Source organism: Molossus molossus, unplaced genomic scaffold (assembly GCF_014108415.1).
Source record: "Molossus molossus isolate mMolMol1 unplaced genomic scaffold, mMolMol1.p scaffold_m16_p_1, whole genome shotgun sequence".
NCBI lineage: Eukaryota > Metazoa > Chordata > Mammalia > Chiroptera > Molossidae > Molossus > Molossus molossus.
Genome location: NW_023425344.1, coordinates 46,886,561 through 46,904,473, shown reverse-complemented (window position 1 = coordinate 46,904,473; position 17,913 = coordinate 46,886,561). Strand labels below are relative to the sequence as shown.

Below are 17,913 nucleotides of genomic sequence, written 5' to 3'. Positions count from 1 at the left end.
TCCTGGCAATACCCACCCTTGGAATCTTAAGTGTTTCATCTGTAAAATGTATATAGTAATTCCTACCTTGCAGCATGTGGTAATGATTAATATAGATAATGCATATACAGTTTGCATCATAGTGCCAATGATATAATACCTGGACCAATCTATGTCCTCCAAGAAGCCAAGAGGTAATTACATATACATTAGTGTTACTAAATGGACATACTTGTAAGGAAAAACATGGATACATGAGAGGAAGGTGGGAGAGATGTCAGACTGTGATACAGGTACAGTCGAGATACAAGGAAAGACAGTTGGGTGCAACCAGCTGAGGTGTGGTTCTGGGAGAGGTTGGCAAGGATGCCAGGGAACCCTTCAGCCAGCCTGTCTTAGAAAGAGGCAGGTTGTAGACTGCACTGCAGCTCCTGTAGCTTTAGTTGAGTTCAGGACCTCACCTGGCCTTAAGCCTCTCCCTCCTCCACTATTCATTCTGAATTTCCTTCATCTGTCAACTCGGCAGATCACTGTAGCTTAACTGGTCATCGGAATCAATCCTTAATTCTCAGGTAAACATTTCCAGGACAGTTGTTATAAAGGAATAGCAAGATGGCCCCAAGTGTATGCTCTGGGTTCCACACGTGTTCCTCCCTGCCCCGACTGTGAAAGCAGCTCAAATGCCTCCCACTGCTCCATGTCAGTTACCTTTGCCATCACGGTGACTCCCCTTCTCTTCTGCTTGTACCTGGACACAAGTAGTCCAGGTACCCGATGGCAGCCATAGCTGCTAACTCAGTGGAACCCTTACTGTGTCTTCTGGTAGGAGTCACTGGGAACAGTATACAGTATAGAAGTTTCTGATTTAATATATATACTGCATCCCAAATAATGGTACTCCTTTCAGAGTGTTGCCTCCAAGTTAGTATTTCAGCTTTGCCTTTCAAAAGCCTTCTCACGTTCTGTGAAGCTAACTGGTTCTGGATGATGAACGATACAGTGGTTGCCAGAACCAGCTTGTACAAGGTAGCACATTTTTAGACCATTTCTACCTGAATGAGATTATGCTGATAGCTTGCCATTCATAGGAAGGGAGTATTTATATCACATAAATGAGAAAATGTTACAAACCTGTTTCCCCAGAGGAAGAGCCAGGTGTTAAATATCTACCAGGACATCACTGGGTATGTGATACTCACATATCCTTCACTCTGAAGTGGGTATACCGCCTTGCTGTGTGATGTGCTAGTCAAGATTCTGTGTTTGTGGATAAATATTACAAACTTGTAATGTCGGTTGAGGCCCTGTGAGCAGCAAAAGCAAACTGTACTCAAAGTAGGTACTGAAAAGAAGCACCCACTGGTTGTTACATGAGGGAAAGGGCCCAGTAGAATCAAGTTGCCACCAAGTGAATAGTGCCATACTGAACACTCGGTGCTGCTGTTTTTTGTATTTAAAGAGGCAGCATTCTTTTTTCTTTTTCAAATGTTTTTATTGTTTTGTGTTTTTTTTTTTTTTTTAAAGAGAGAGAGAGAGACAGACAGAAACATCAGTGTGAGAGAGAAACATTGATTGGCTGCCTTCTGCAATCCCCCTACTGGGGATTGAGCCCACAACCCAGACATTCCCTTGACTGGGAATCCAACTGGGACCTCTCAGTTTGTGGGCCGATGCTCAATCCACTGAGTATTCTTTAAACTGTGTTTAGGCTATGTATTTGCATGTCAATGTTAAAAAATGCAGAGCTTCTTGTATTTCATATATAGCACCTCTAACATGGTTCCAAGACTGTCTATAAAATTTCTGGTTGTCCTTTTAATTCCTTTCCTTTCTTTCCTTTGTTCATCTCAACCACCTAGATTAACAAATTAATAGTAATAGCAAAGTCAGTTGAGATTAGGATATATTTAGTTATACATTATAAGTTCTATGGTAAAATAAACAGCCTAAACTGTGCTTTGATAGATTTTTAGCATTTCGTAAACCATCAGAGTACTAATGCCATTCATTTCTCCCCAACTATTAAGAATATAATAGGTAAAAATGAAAAAGTTAATTTTCAGATGTCCAACAATAAATCTAAAGTTATAGTTCTAAATCAATTTTAAACATAAATTATAAAGATGAATTTAGAATTAAATTCAATGGCATAACTATCTGGTCCAAGTCTAAATTAATTTAGGAGACAGTGCATTTTATTTCTATATATAAATTTACATGAAAATAAAGCTGATTAAGCAATATATTCTGGAAATAACCATAGATCAAATAACATTAATTTCCTTTAAAACTAAAGAGTTTGTTTACTTTGTTAATTTCATAGTCACATATGAAAGAATAGCCGCTCAATGAAGTAAAGAAGATATTTTTAAAAAATAGGTGCTAAAGAACAAAATAGACTTAATTGATAGCAGCTTTGGGAGAAAGCATATGATAGGATAAACCAGGTTGTAAGTAAATAAGGATCACTGTTTTTACTGCATGGTAAATATTTTATAGTATAAATTATATTAAGACATATAATTTCGGCACATAAATGTTATTAAAGAAAACCACTGTCCTCATCGGCAATGGGAGTCTTATTTATAAGCAAGTTAATAAATAAATGAACTTAAATTAATATATATGTGCAAATGGTACTTTTTATTCTTTATTATTTATTTATTTAATATCACCAGTGGGAATAACATTTCCTCCAACTTATTTAAAATTTTTACTTTTTCTTTTATGAGTTTTAGGTTACTGTCTATTTCTCGTGTATCTACTTTCTTATTTTATTTCTCAATATGCATAAGCTTTAAATACATTAGATATGTTAATCATGTTAGTTTTTGTAATATTTTCTACTACAGTTTGCATTTTAATTTTTTTTTATTGTTTTTGAGTTGCTAACTAAGGTGACTCCCAGGCATAGACAGTGCCTGGCTCATGATGATTCAACTTACAATTTTCAACTTTACGATGGAGCAAAAGCAATACACATAATAAATTACACGAGATATTCAACACTTCATTATAAAATGGACTTTGTGCTAGATGAGTTTGACCAACTATGGGCTAATGTAAGTGTTCTAAGCAGGTTTAAGGTAGGCTAGGCTAAGCTATGATGTTCCATATATTAGGTGTATTAAATGCATTTTTGACTCATATATTTTCAATTTACAATGAGTTTATTGGGACAAAATTCCAACATAAGTAGAGGAGCATTTGTATTTTGCTTATTGTTAGTCAATATTTATTTAACCATTTGTTTTTAGAGTCTTCAACTACTTTTTATTTCTCTGCCTGAACTTAACTATTGATGCCTCTCAGAAACATTGATTTTATTCCTTTCCCAAGACAATGTAAACTGTACCCTACTTCAGGCTGTGATCAAGTGCTGATCACCCTCACGCTTGTATTATCTGCCCCAACATTTCCTGTGCTCTAGTCGGATTTCTGCAAATGGTCATGGAAGTGTTCCTTACTCGCCTCAAACAAAACAAGTCCGAATTGCACTGTCAACACTCGCTACCCCATTATGTACTTACCTCAGGTTAATAATAACAATCATCTGCTGTGATAGGCCGGAACTTGCTTATCTCAGATGCCTTCTCCCTCTCCCCTCAAACCCCTTCGTCGTGTTCCTGAAATCTGCTATTTCGTCCTGCTCCCCTCTGCCGCTGATCTTGTTCACACGTCTGTTTCGTTCTCATAGAGAGACTGGTTTCTTTCCAGTCATTCAAATTATCTTTGTAAATTTTCTGTTCTAATCATTATATTTTTTCTATTTGTCAGATCAAATCTAAAACCTTTATGAAAAAAATGTGGTTAATTTTCAATGTTAAGGAAATATTTTAAGAAATACAGTTATTATTGGTATTTGGTATCAAACATTTGATTTTTAATAATTGAATAAAACCCGTATTATTATATTCAGTAGCATAAATACATCTTTGCTGGAGTTAGACATGTTGGCAGCAGCAACATTACAAATGTTTTTGATAAAATAATCTCACAATTAAGTTATTCATACATGTGGTTACATTTGAAATCAGTGATGTTTGTAATGCCTCTGCTACTAGATAATTATTCTAAATTCCTGACAGAAATCAGTAGATGATAATAAACAGCAAGACCCAGACATTATTAAATGATACATGAGATAGTTATACTAATTCAGCCTTTGACTTATCCATCATTTACCATCCAAAACTCTCTTTTGAAATAAAATTGCAGTTTTATTACTTTTAAAAATTGTGGTTCTGCTCATAATTTTTCATTAAAAAGACATTAACTTTTCAGAGAAATCACAAGAAGATTTAATCTCCATTTGATTCCAGAATTCAAAGATAAATAAAACATGAACTGCTTGTTTTCGTCAATTAATTTTACAAATAACCCTTCATCAAGATCTTAGGTTAAAATGATTACCATTTCTTTTCCTTATAATATGTGAAGAAAGCCTCTCTTTCTACATTGTGATAGTATATTTATTTCTTTATGTTCGTTTATTTGACAGCAAATGGAAGTAATTGGGTATTTTAAGATAGTGAACCGGGTCGTTATTGCCAGGGTAAGTGTTAGAAAGGATGAAAGGTAGACGGGGGAAGTCTCTTTACTAAATGTGTGGCATTGGGACTGGTTCTGTTTTGCTTCCCGCAGGTGATTAAAGCAGTAGAGGAAGGCTACCGTCTGCCCAGCCCCATGGACTGCCCTGCTGCACTCTACCAGTTAATGCTGGATTGCTGGCAGAAAGATCGAAACAGCAGGCCCAAGTTTGATGAAATCGTGAACATGCTGGACAAGCTGATACGTAACCCAAGTAGCTTGAAGACGCTGGTTAATGCATCGAGCAGGTACAGGCCAGACCAGAGAGATCTTCCTACGTTTAGTTAGTTCAGTTTGATGCCACAAATATTAAATCAATTAAGTCGGTCTGTACACATGTTAGCTTCTAAATCTATATGACACTAATTAATTTCACTGTAGTTTTTCCATAAGGTTACTCTCTTAACAATGAATGAAATATAAATGCTTATACTTAAAAGCACTTATAGATCCTTGGCCCATGGACTAAAGAGTTGGGGGTTCAATTTCGGTCAAGGGCAAGTACCTGGGTTGCAATTCAATCCCTGACCCTGATCGGGTTCTTGCAAGAGGCAAACAATCAATGTGTCTTTCTCACATCGATGTTTTTTTCTCTCTCTCTCCCTTCCTCTCACTCTATTTGAAGATAAGTGGAAAATATCCTCGGTGAGGATTAAAAAAAAGAAAAAAAACAAGTACCTATAAATAGTGTAAATACTTGTTTCTGAAAAATGTTAAGTATGGCCAGGTTTAGATAATATTAAAAAATAATGATAACATACTTAAATACATGTATTTTCATGTGTTTTGGATCCCACATAGGTGTGGATGGGAGAAAAATAAGATTTTAAGACCATAGGGAAAAGCCAATTAAGCACTGATATATTATTCTAAACTAGAGATATCTACCAATAATCACTTTGATTGCTTTAGCATAGATTTTAGTGTCTTTCATATTTTATGAATATTGACAACCAAATATGAGTACTTTCGTGGAAAGATTTTTATGAACAAATAAGTGTATTTTTTACTTTTATGAATGTATTTAAATACTGTTGCATGTTTGTAAGCATACTTTACTCTTTAACCTGAAAAATTACAGAACTATTCTCTAAAAATTAAATCATTTTGATTCTTTATATTTGAGGTAATTGTTTATTTTTATAAGAAATAAAGTCTTATGCCAGGAACTGAATTGGCCACATATTAGCATGAGCTAAATGAGAAACAATTTGTTGATGAAGTTATATAAGTTCTATAATTCTGACATAACATTTGTTTACTAGGCAAAAAATCATTTTTAAATACAAATGAGGAATGAATCGTCAAACTCTGTTCAGGGATCATTAACTTTGTTTGGCAGCAACTGGAGAATACATCTTCTTAGCAATTATTCCTTATGTTGTTCCTGAAATATCTGCTTGTAAATTGTTTATTATCATGTAAAATATTAAGCACTTCTCTCATCTACTTGTTTGAGTTATATTAATCTGTCACAAATGGACATAAAGAAAGGAAATCAAAACAGACATTTTTATGTTCTAAATTGTGTTACTTTATATCAGTGCCATTGTTATAGCTTGAGAGCTGTGTGCAATATGTAGAATCAGCTTGCCAGGTTTCATCTGAATAGATAAGACGTACTACCCTCCTTTGTCCAGCCATCTACAAATCCTGACTCTAGAAGGTGTTCGTTCCTGATTAATTCCCTGTCCCTGTCTTCCTATCCATGTCACAAAACTTGGCGATTTTAGTAACCATATAGAGGATGTTTGAATCTCTCTCAATACCTTGAAATTTTCTCCTTGGGAGATTTCGATCTCTAAAATACCTGGCATCTTCTTGTCAAGGTCATATTCTGAACTTTGCTATTAACGAAAAATGCAACTCCTCCCCAGTCTCACTTTCCAGATCCTACTCTCCAGCTGTTTCCTCCTATATTTCATCTTCAAGGAGTCTTTGACCCAAATGCTGAATGGCTACCAATCACTACAAGATATCCATTTACTCATGCAACAAAACCTCTGTGTCTACTTTGTCACACTGTGGGCTAGGTGCTGAGTATACAAGCATTGAGCAACACAGATTGCGGGAAAAAGATACTGAACAAAATAAAAACATTAAAAAGCTACTTTGGTTTGGGAATGAGGAGTGAGAATGCACTTTAGGAGGATCACCTGGAGGCTAGAGCAGTTGTGTAGGTAAGACACGATGATGCCTTGAACTAAGATGATAACAAATGAGAAAAAAGAAAGAAGTGGTCAGATGTGCAATATATGAGAGGTAGAACGGACAGTATGCACAATGATAGATTGTGAAGGAGTTGAAGATAGGGAGGGAGCAAACTGTTGTAGCATATATTGTAATGGGAGTACTTCAGGAGAAATTGGATGTAAAAAAAGATGAGCATGATTTTGGAAATGTTGGAGTGTTATTTATGAGAAATATACAGGTATGATGTAGGCACATGAATATATGAGAGACCCAGATGGGAGATAAATACTGGGTAATAATAGATGCTATTTGAAGCAAGAAATTGGGTAAAATTGTCTAAGAGTGGAGTTATAGCCTAAGCAGAAAAGACATAGGGAGAAGTCCTAGTGTCCTCCAAATTTTAAAGTAGGGAAATGAAGGAATAACAGGCAAAAGAGAGTAAGAACAAACCAAGGAAGTTCAATATCATGGTAGCCAAGAAAGAGAGAATAGTGATTCAGTAAGTGTTGAGATAAGGTAGGATTTCAAGAGAGAAATGAGAGTGGTGGTTATTGGATGTTTCTGAGAGGTCAGTCATCTTACAGGTTGGAAAATGTTCACAGATTTTTGGCAAATAGAGGTCATTGCTCACCTCAGCCACAGCAATTTTTATAAAGGAAGACATTATCCTGGAGTAGTGTGTAGTGTAAATGGGATGTGACAAAGTGCAGAGAACATGAGTAGCAAGAAAGATATCCTATATCTTATGGTTGAAATTTACTTAAATAAATACCCATTGATGGACATTTTTAATGTTTACTCTCAATAGCAAAAACAAACAAACAAACAAAAAAATCCAAAAAACTGTACATGTACTCTTTACCATTTCTCCCAATTATTTCCTTAAGAGACATTTTCAAAAATTATTAGCATCATAATCATCATCATATTATTATTGGCCAAAGAGAATGAATTTAGTATAGTCAAAAACAGCTCATAGTTTGATTGGTCCTATTTAGTTATCTTATGTGTTTGGGGTTACATTTTGTTTTCCAGGTTCTACTACTCCTAGGGTTATTTACAAGTGCACCTACATGAGAGAATAAGATAAAGAATAAGTTTTAGGCTTCCTAAGAAATTAAGTTAAGTTAGCACAAGTTTCTCTAGCAAAGTTTAGAAGCTTTGCCCAAATTATCCTGCATATCTATATTTGGTAGCAGTTTCTATATTATTTTTTGTAAACAAAACATTAGAAAATAAATACATCTAAATTATTACTTGAAAATTTTAGCTCATGTTTTCTGTTAAGAAATTTATCAAGCCATTATAATTCCTCATAAACTGTCGATAGGAAAACATCTGAATAGACTAATTTTTGTGTTCTGTATTTCAAAATATTTTCTTCCCCATTTGCATTTATATCTTTTCCCCATTAATATACGTACAGACCCAAAGATCCATTGACTCTGAGCTAATATTGCACTGTAATTTGTTATAAAAGTTAAAATGTTACTTTTAATATTTGTGTTTTATGTGTTTTAGAGTATCTAATTTATTGGCAGAACATGGCCCACTGGGATCTGGGGCCTACAGATCAGTAGGTGAATGGCTAGAAGCCATCAAAATGGGCCGGTATACAGAGATTTTCATGGAAAATGGATACAGTTCAATGGACGCTGTGGCTCAGGTGACCTTGGAGTGAGTAATTTTTCTGATAATTTTTACATAATTGCTGGGGCGAGAAAATTTTTTCAGAACCCAATGTGGATGAGGTCAAGGGAAATCAATTCACTGTTGTCCATGTGGGGCAGCTTTCAAAGAAGCCTCTTCCTTTTAGCCTGTATTGTTAACAACTGCATGGTTACGCTACTTGTGGCCAGTATTTTTTGCTTCTTTGCAGCAAACGAATAGCATTTGAATATTTGAATTCTTGGAATAACAGTTCTTTGGCAAAATACTGGTATTTTATGTTGTGGAAAAGATGTTTTCTTGACAAAGTTTTTATACTGGTACCTGTGTTATATGAATGTACATACGAAACAAATGTAAGCACAATTGGTATGACTAGTCCTACATAACAGCAAAACATACTTAAAGTTCAGCTGTAATGAATTCCCAGGAAACAGCAGCTGAAACAAAGTTCCCAGGCAAGGATCTCATTAAATCTCTAAGTGGTGCACCTTATATTCTTGCAGTCCAAGAATATATTAGATCCTGCTTCTGATTTGTGATTTGGTACAATCTCAGTGGAACCAATTGTGCCCTTTTCTGTTTGCACGTTTAAGATAAAACTTATCAAATCTTACTGAATAAAAATCACTAGAGTTAAATATTAAATTCCTTAAGGTTGTAAGTTGTTTGTATTTTACTATATACTCTGTATGTGCAATTATTTTAGCCTAATATTTGTTATTTGTGAAACTCAACTGTCATTATGGTGACTCCATCTAGATACATAAATATGAATAATGTTTTAACCTGTGAATATCATGATAAGCTACTTCCAAGTACCTACAAATTCAAAGGTTAAAATATTGTCATAAGGATTGGAACATGGTAGAACATTCTAAAGCAGTAAGCCATGGTCCATATTCCATCACTTTACATAATATGAGCACTGAGTAGTTCTCTTTCACCGTTTGTAGTCTTTGGGCGTTCTTTGATTCATTGAATCCACTGCACATCCACAAGAAAGGTAACAGGGTACTATCATTTATCACCAATTAATAGCACATTCTCAACATTTCTCTTTCATTATACCTATAACTGAAAGGACCTGAGATCACCACTCAGCTTGCTCTCATAATTTATTGAATCTTATTCTCACTGTCACCACCAAATCATATCTATTTGATGACACATTTTCTTGGCCCATTATTTCTTTGGACACTCAAAGAGTTCATTTGTGCTATATTTAAAATAGTAAACAGAAAATTTTACTGATAATTTAAAACTATTTTTACATGATTGCTATTTAATTTTTCAGTAAAAATGGTCATTTTAATTTACTAAAGTCATTTGTCATTTTATATTAAAATGATACTGTAGGTATTTCTTCTACCCAATGTCAGATTACTTGTAAATATATAATAAAATTATTTGCATTAAACAATGTCTCTTTTTTTATTTAAATAGCACGTATATGTAGATAGTCATATCTATTACCTTTTAGCTTTTCCTTTCATAGAATAGTTATAACCACAAATAATTATTTTTATACTACTTGTTTTACTTTGTCTCATTGGGGCCCCAAAATACTATAATCATGTTTAATATTTTATCATTATGGTTTCACATTTTCTTATTTCTTTTCATTCTTTTCTCTTTACTTTCCTACACCCAAACTGTCCTCATTTTGTATGTTTCTTTTAAGCCCTAACAGCTTCTTCTATCTTCTTATAATGGTTCTCCACTTCATTTGTAATCTCCAGTAATTTTTTAAGTTAATGAACTATGTTTCAATTTTTTTATTTATCTTTATTGTAGAGAGTATTACAGATGTCTCTCCGTCCCCCCCACCCCTCGTGACCCCCCTCTACCTTGCTTGTGCCCTTCACCACACTATTATCTGTGTCCATTGGTTATGCATTTACCCTTGTAAGTTCTTTGGTTGTCTCTTCCTGCCTCCCCTCCCCCCTTTCCTCTGAGATTCTTTAGTCTGTTCCCTGCTTCCATGTCTCTGGATTTATTTGTCTCCTCAGTTTATTTGTTCATTAGATTTTACATATAAGTGAGATCATGTGATTTTTGTTCTTCTCTGACTGACTTGTTTCACTTAGCATAATAAGTCATAATGGTCCAGGTCCAGTCATTTTTGTTGGTCAGTTTTTCTCTACTTGGTTCAAATTCTTCTCTGTATTACTTTGGTAGCTCCTTGCCTCTTGTTATAGTACCTCCATCAGATATTTTTTTGTCTTTTAATTTCTTTACTCTGACCAGAAGAATAAGGTGAAATTAGAAGTTGTACGGACATCTTGCTGCTCAGAGAAGGTGGCCCTCCATAAGTCAATACTCTGAGCCCTGGGCCCACATGAGCACATTCCTTACTACAAACCAGGTAGCAAAGGTTAACTAACTCCAGCAAAGCTGATTTCTTGGAGAGTCCAGCACCTCTCACTACATGTCTTCTTATTTACTGTCCAGCATCTGTAACTACATGTCCTGTGTTTTGACCTCATTTTTCCTATTTGGTAAGAATGTATTTATCAAGTTTTATGGTAAATAATTCACAAAGTAGTGAGTAATCACTTACGTCTTTGGTCAGAAATATAAAGTATAAGAAAAATATTATCTGTGAATTTTGCTTGCCCTTCACACATACAAAAAAAAATCTGTCGTTATTGACTTATGACAAGGGAACCGGGGTACCAGCTAAAACAAAAACAAGCTTTTAAAACACTTTGGTAATTATTTTTTATACATGGTCTTTACCCATATCTAAATATTAATTTATGAAATATGTATAATATCAATATAACAAAATAAAGTACTATCACCAGTGTTATTGCCAGAATAGAAACTGGGAACTGGAACAATACATTCATACCTGTAATAAATGCTTAGAAAAAAATGTTAAAATCATTGCTATAAAGCAAAAGATCAAATTGCTATATACATAAATTAGAAAAATATGTATAATTTATGCCATCAAATTTGTTCTCATAGTGGATTTAGAAAAAGAAGAGTAAAGAATTAGTTTTTTAGAACCACTCAGGTAAAAACTTTCTTCCTAAAGGTTTAATTGTATTTGTTATAATTGTTTTTGCCAACATATGCAATTATGGCTTAATGTGAAAGGAAATAAAATCTTCAAGATCTTAGAGTGAAAATGTGTTCAACCAAAGAGGCTTTCAACTCTGGGCATTTCTGTCTGCTGCTCTGTGCCTACACCTTGCTGTTCTGCGTACAGTACTCAGACGCGAGTAATTGTTGCAGCAGGAATGGCACCATCTGTACCATGGTGTGTAAATGCAGTGAGTATTGTGGGCAGGGGGAATGTGAGCTTGCTGTGAGTTGCTAATTGAATCCAAAGATTGAATTGAGGACAGTGTTGCAGTTGCTTTTTAAACTTCTTTTCAGATCTATATTATCAATACAGGAAATGAGTACAATCCACTGAATTTAAATATTACACAAATGTGATAAGTTACAGGTGTTCCTGTTCATATCATTTATTAAAATGGGGTCATGAACTACTAAAATGAGTTTCCCAAATCCCAAGCCAAAATTTGTGCACACTAATTCAAATAGATTTCTTAACTTTTCAATAAAATCATTATGCTAATTTTTATACAATTAAAGTATACAAAAAAAGAATACTGACTATAATATTTTTTGTACATAATTAAGCTAAAACTTCTAGTCTAAAATCACAATGTCTGATCCATTGATGGTTATGACCAGACCATGGTTAGCCCTCTCCTGCCAAATGTAAATGTATTTGTCTCATGCTATAGACATATAAATGACTATCAGGATTCTTCTAAATGAGGAGAAAAATCCCAAACATGCAACTGAATGACAAAAAGAATAAACACTGAAATTTAGTGACTATTCATTAATCTGTCTTCTCCCTTCTCCTATCCAGCCAATGTTGATGGTGCTAAGTACCAGTGAAATGACTGAACGGTGTGTAAAGCAGAAGGGAGAAGAATAACTAAGGGAATGAGTCATCCACAATGGATACATTAAATCTTTCATAACCAAGAGTTGCTCCAACATCAACTAGAAACTCTTCTTATTCTCTGTTTTTCATTCTGCCATTTTAGTATCTTAATATTAGTGTTTTTGTTATTCAGTATCATGGGATAATACTTGAAAAATGCAATGGCAAGTCATTGTATTTGCAGCTTTTCTAAAACTAATCATACTTTGTTGACAAAATTCAAATTTTTAAATTTAATAATATTCCCATCATGTTTAAATTTGTAAGCCTATGCTGAAATATAGTTTTCATCATTAGAATTGACTTTGGGTATAACTTAAAATTCCATGGTCATGATAAAATTAGCATAATATTTATAAAGGTGACATACTTAATGCCTGGCTATAAAATTTTCTATAGAGAAAAATGAAATGAGTGAAATAACATATCATGCACTGTTTCTAAACTTTTAAAAAATATAAGAAATAAAGTGTCAACTTTATCAACAAATGTAAAATATTTAATTTTTATCAAATTTCTCTCACATTATTACTGCTAAATTGATCATTAAATATGTACTTTGAGGAGTAAAATGGGAATTGTTAGAAATTACAAAAGTGTGAGATAAAACTACTTAAAAGAAAATAATATATGTAACAATATAGAAATAAAGTTTTTTAACCTTTACTGGAAACATTTCTCTAATACCATTTTAATTATCATTTACAGTATCATTACAAATATTGTCACAGATATCATTATGGAGCATGGAACCAGAGTTTTTCTTATGTTGTTATTTTTAAAGAATGAAGTTATATTTACACACAGTATTACAATAAGTTAAAGCAGTGGAAATAAAAATAAGTCAAACCAGTGATTTGATATCAATTACACAAAACAACCAAGAGTCGGAATATGTAAAACACACACACAAACACACGTGCATAATACATGTATACCCACTTCAATTTACGGTTTTAGTATGGTATATGAAAATCTATGCTTTTTCAGTGGGAAAATCTATAAATTCTTTTTCTTTTAGGTCTTTTAGAACAAAGTAAAATGGTTATTTTCAAAAGCTCATTCCTAATAATTGGATTAGCCATATGACTTATGCAATTTAAGTACATATATTACATCAGTACTTTGTAAACTGGGGTCTATAAAGCATATGATAAAACATGTTTTAGGACTTGGTTTCAAATACTAGTTATTTAAATTCTCTAGGGCAGATTGATTGTTTTAGGTTAAGAAATGTTAGGTTCTTTTTTCCTAACTTAGGTCCAAAATATGCTAGTGAGCACCCATAAACACCCACATCTACAGAAATCTTCATGATTCATAAGTGACATGTGAAAACATGAGAATGTTATTTAGCTTGTAACTGAAATGTCCATGCAGGATAGATTGCATTACCATAGCCTCAGACAAAGAAGCGTGTGTTCAGTTTCCTTTATTAACTATCTTCTTTCTTTTAGAATTTTGGATATTTGATGTGATATCTACCGAGTTCTCATTTTACAGACGAATAAATATTGCATGTAATCTGAAGTACTTTGCTCAAAATCACATCTCAGAGTAATGAGAAATTAAAGAAGTATGAACTTTGGTGTCGGGGTCCCAGTTTTAGTCCTACTTCTGCTACCCACTGGCTGTGTTATCTGGCCAACTAATTTAAATTCTCTAATACTTTGTTTACTCATCTATACAAGGAGATTAGCAACAATTTATTTCATAGGGGTATATAGTTTTCAAACCTATAAGACTAAGACATCTTAATTGTCACCTATTAGATTTGGTGCAGTAGTTCTCAACCAGGGGAGATGTTACCACTCAGGGGACATATGGCAAAGGTGTTGTGGCCACTCCGTTGTTTAGCAGGGAGAGGCCAGGGATGCTGCTTGACAGTCTCAATGCACATGATAGCCCCTACAACAAAGAACTGTTCAGCCCGTAATGTTAACAGGGCAAGGCTGAGAAACTCTGATTTATTTTAAAGAAACAAGATTAAACAAAAACCTCTTTTATTTCTGTTAGTCTGTAATGAGCCATGATGTATTCTATTTCATAGCTAACAATAGTGATTTTGTGTCAGAGTGAATTTTTACTGGTTTTTAAGTTTGCTGATGATTGTCCTCCATGCCTACCACGATTATGAGTTTTATATTGTATTCTGGTGTCTTGTAGCTATGATCATTTCTAAGGTTAATGTTTAATAGTCACATTCTAAGAAATGTGTTGCCACTATAAGTATCAATTGTTTCTTCTTTAGCTCCTTGTAATTTTCTAAATCTCTCATGAGAAATTCTTTCAAAAAAAGGAGAAAAGGAAACCTAATACATTATTTAACTAAGCAATTATTTCCAATACTTGTGCACATGGAGCCTAAGTATCCATGTATTTAAATTCTAATCTCTGATAATTAAGAGATGTTTTTGTATTTCCAAAACTATTCAATTTTATATATAATATATATAATATCATTGTATTCAATTTCATAAACTTCTGAGACAATCTGATTTAGCACATTTACTGAATACAAATATATTCTACTTTTAGCATAATGTGTTCTGTAAAGCAATATCTAAGAAAGCAAACATGACAACTTTGTTAATTAAAAATGTTGAATTGTTCATGGTCCTTTTTTCTTATCATTAATGTTATTTGCCAAACATAAAAGAATCATTATATTTGCCAAATATATACTTTAGGGGATAGAATCTCTAAATATTCTGGGCAATAACATTTTAAAGGCACGGGCACTGGCCTTGAGCTCCATACTATGTCGTTAGTTTTGAAATCGAAACATTTGTAATTTTCTTTTGGATAATAAACTTGTTTAAAAGAAACAGAATGGACAGAGACTTTCTGATAGTGTATAATCTTCAGAATGCTCTAAATGCCAACAGAGCCTAGACATTATATGGCAAAGGAAGAAAACTCTGGTACTTTGGGTTCCATGTAAAAATAAAATATTTGGAAGTTTTATAAAATAAATATCATGGTGACTATCTCCTAAAGATATCTGTTATATAAAATGATTGTACTGACTGATACATTTGAAGACTTTAGTCGTCAATTGCTTAGCTGTGATTTTTCAAAAGTATATCTTATGCTTATTGCTTTTAGCAAAAAATAAAAAGGGCATGTTCACATTGTAGGTCCACATTTTCAAAACTGTTCAATAAAATTGTACCCCTCGATGTACATATTTATTGGTAAGCACGTACGAATTTGTTTTTGCATCATCACTTGGTGCACCAACATAATGATGTTTAAAATATATCATTCTTCATGATAAATAGTTCTTGGACAGCAAACAGATCTTTGAGGTACAATTTTGGAGCCTGCCTTTGAAAATTGGACCCTGTTTGTCTAAATTGGGACTGTAATCAGATTAGTGTCTGTAAAATGTTTGCCTCTTTGCAGCGTGAAATATTGAGGTGTGCTACAAATTGAATCAATACATGCATCCAATGTGTGCTTTCTTCATGCAGGGATTTGAGGCGGCTCGGAGTGACTCTTGTCGGTCACCAGAAGAAGATCATGAACAGCCTTCAAGAAATGAAGGTGCAGCTGGTAAATGGGATGGTGCCATTGTAACTACATTTTAATGTCACTTTGCTGAATTAGTGATCCTGCACTTTGTAAACAAGCCCTGAGATTTATTTTAACAACAAAAGGGGGGGAGGGGAAACTCTGATAACTTTTGTTATCTAAACCTTTGAGAGCATTTCTTTCAGCCACAGAATTTGTAATCAGTGTTTTACTAAAATCTCCTTAGCTTCTTCTCAGTGTCTTCATTTTTTTATGAAACAAATATGACCTCCTTGGAATAACAACCAAGGTTAAAGATTATCTTACAGCAACAAAATCCTTCCCACAACTTCTACAAAATTTTATACATGAGATATAGAACTATACACAGCACCTTTATAGACCGAATTAAGGCAGCACCTTTCAAAACTTCCAAGAATCTCCACAGAAGGGAAAGTTTTATAGTCATTTGTGGACAAACAAAAGCTGCAATTTACTGAAGTTTACTTCAAGTCTTAATTGTCTACATAAGTGTATTGAGCAATATGGTTAGATAATTTCTTATTAGGTAATTTCTTTTGTAATTTTAAAGTGCTGTTACACAGCGTTAAGTTATAGAAACCAGTGTATATACATGTTGCTTGGTCAAGAACAAATGCAATACAGGGTGTATATTTATTTCTTTGTGTTATAAAATTTACTTTTAGTTGCTCTTCTAGAAGCTATTAGGTAATAAATGTGTATATACTGTGCCGTTTGCTGTATACCCAGGAATCAATTTAAAGTTGGCATTTTGTATGTGCTGCACATGTGTGCATTACCATTCCGCTTGCATTTTTAATAGTGTCAATTTTAGCAACACACAGGAGCAGGTGTTCCAGAGTGGCACAGGGATCAGAGAAACAGGGAAGCAGCAAAACAAAATTTAACACAAGCTTGTGTCTGTTTTCCACTCATGTTTCCAAAAGTTCCGGAATCTCTTTATTCACTAACAGGAAATGTCTATGGGATTCAATCCCCTTTGGCTTTTTAAAACCAGTTTGTGATATCAGTGACAATGCATTCTTCTAGCCATTTATCTTGCACCCCTGTAAGAAATTTCACCTTTCTGAGTCCCAGAAAATACCTTGTCAAGCAACGGTGACACCGAAGGGCATGTTTCAGAAGGATGTGGACAGCTTTCACTGTGCAAACCTCTGTTAATGTTGTTAAATCCAGGCACATAGCACCGCGCATTACCCCTAAGTGTTAATCCTTTGTAGCCATTTTCCTTGGAGCTCAGCTCTAGAAATGTTGATACCAAGGCAGCAAAGAAATGACAAATGTATACATTTCCCGCAGTTTTCTCTGTTTCAAGATTTGACATGGTTTACTTTTTGATGGCTGTCTATTCATTTGGAAATTTCATTTTGCATTCCGTTGCATCAAATTGAATTTATTTTGATGAACCAATCCAAAGTATTATTTAATTGGCCTCATTAAAGAATATAAAATATATCCTATGCATATTCTACATATCGTACTTGATAAAGATTGACATTTGTGGTATCAATTATAAAGTTTATTATAATTTGAACAAAACTGAGCTTCTTGGCAAAATAACCATTTTTTGTTGTTGGTGGTGGTGGTGGTGTGTGCCCCTAGTGGGAACCGAACCCGGGACTCTCAGGTCCTCAGGCCGATGCTCCAACTGCTGAGCCAAACTGGCCAGGGTAAAATAACCAGTTTTTTTGTATTACCGCACTTTAGAGAAACCATGGAATGACATGTGATTCAAAAAGCACAGCATTTAAACAAAAGAGAACCTACTCGTGATGGTCAAATCATATATTGGAGTAGGTTGGATTAGTAAAACCCATTGAGAATATACCTGCCTTATACTAAGGGCACGTCCTTTCTCTTTCCCAAGCATGTGTTTTAGTTGAATATTAGCAAATAAAAGAGTAATCTTTTGATGAATAATTTCTTTCTACTATGCCCAACTTTTACTT

General features: G+C 34.0%; 1 protein-coding gene across 4 annotated transcripts in view; it reads left to right on the top strand.

Annotated features, from left to right (window-relative positions):
• EPHA5 (EPH receptor A5) overlaps positions 1-16,181 on the top strand; it is a 346,680-nt gene extending 330,499 nt beyond the window's left edge. For 2 of the 4 annotated variants that reach the window (XM_036258162.1, XM_036258144.1), the window contains 3 exons: positions 4,624-4,817; positions 8,284-8,439; positions 15,883-16,082. In XM_036258162.1, the coding sequence (XP_036114055.1) occupies positions 4,624-4,817; positions 8,284-8,439; positions 15,883-15,988 (456 nt within the window). In that variant the 3' untranslated portion in view covers positions 15,989-16,082. Of the gene's footprint in view, positions 1-4,623; positions 4,818-8,283; positions 8,440-15,882 lie in introns of all 4 variants that reach the window. The other 2 variants (XM_036258172.1, XM_036258153.1) reach the window with 2 other exon arrangements.
• The last annotated feature ends 1,732 nt before the right edge of the window (positions 16,182-17,913 follow it).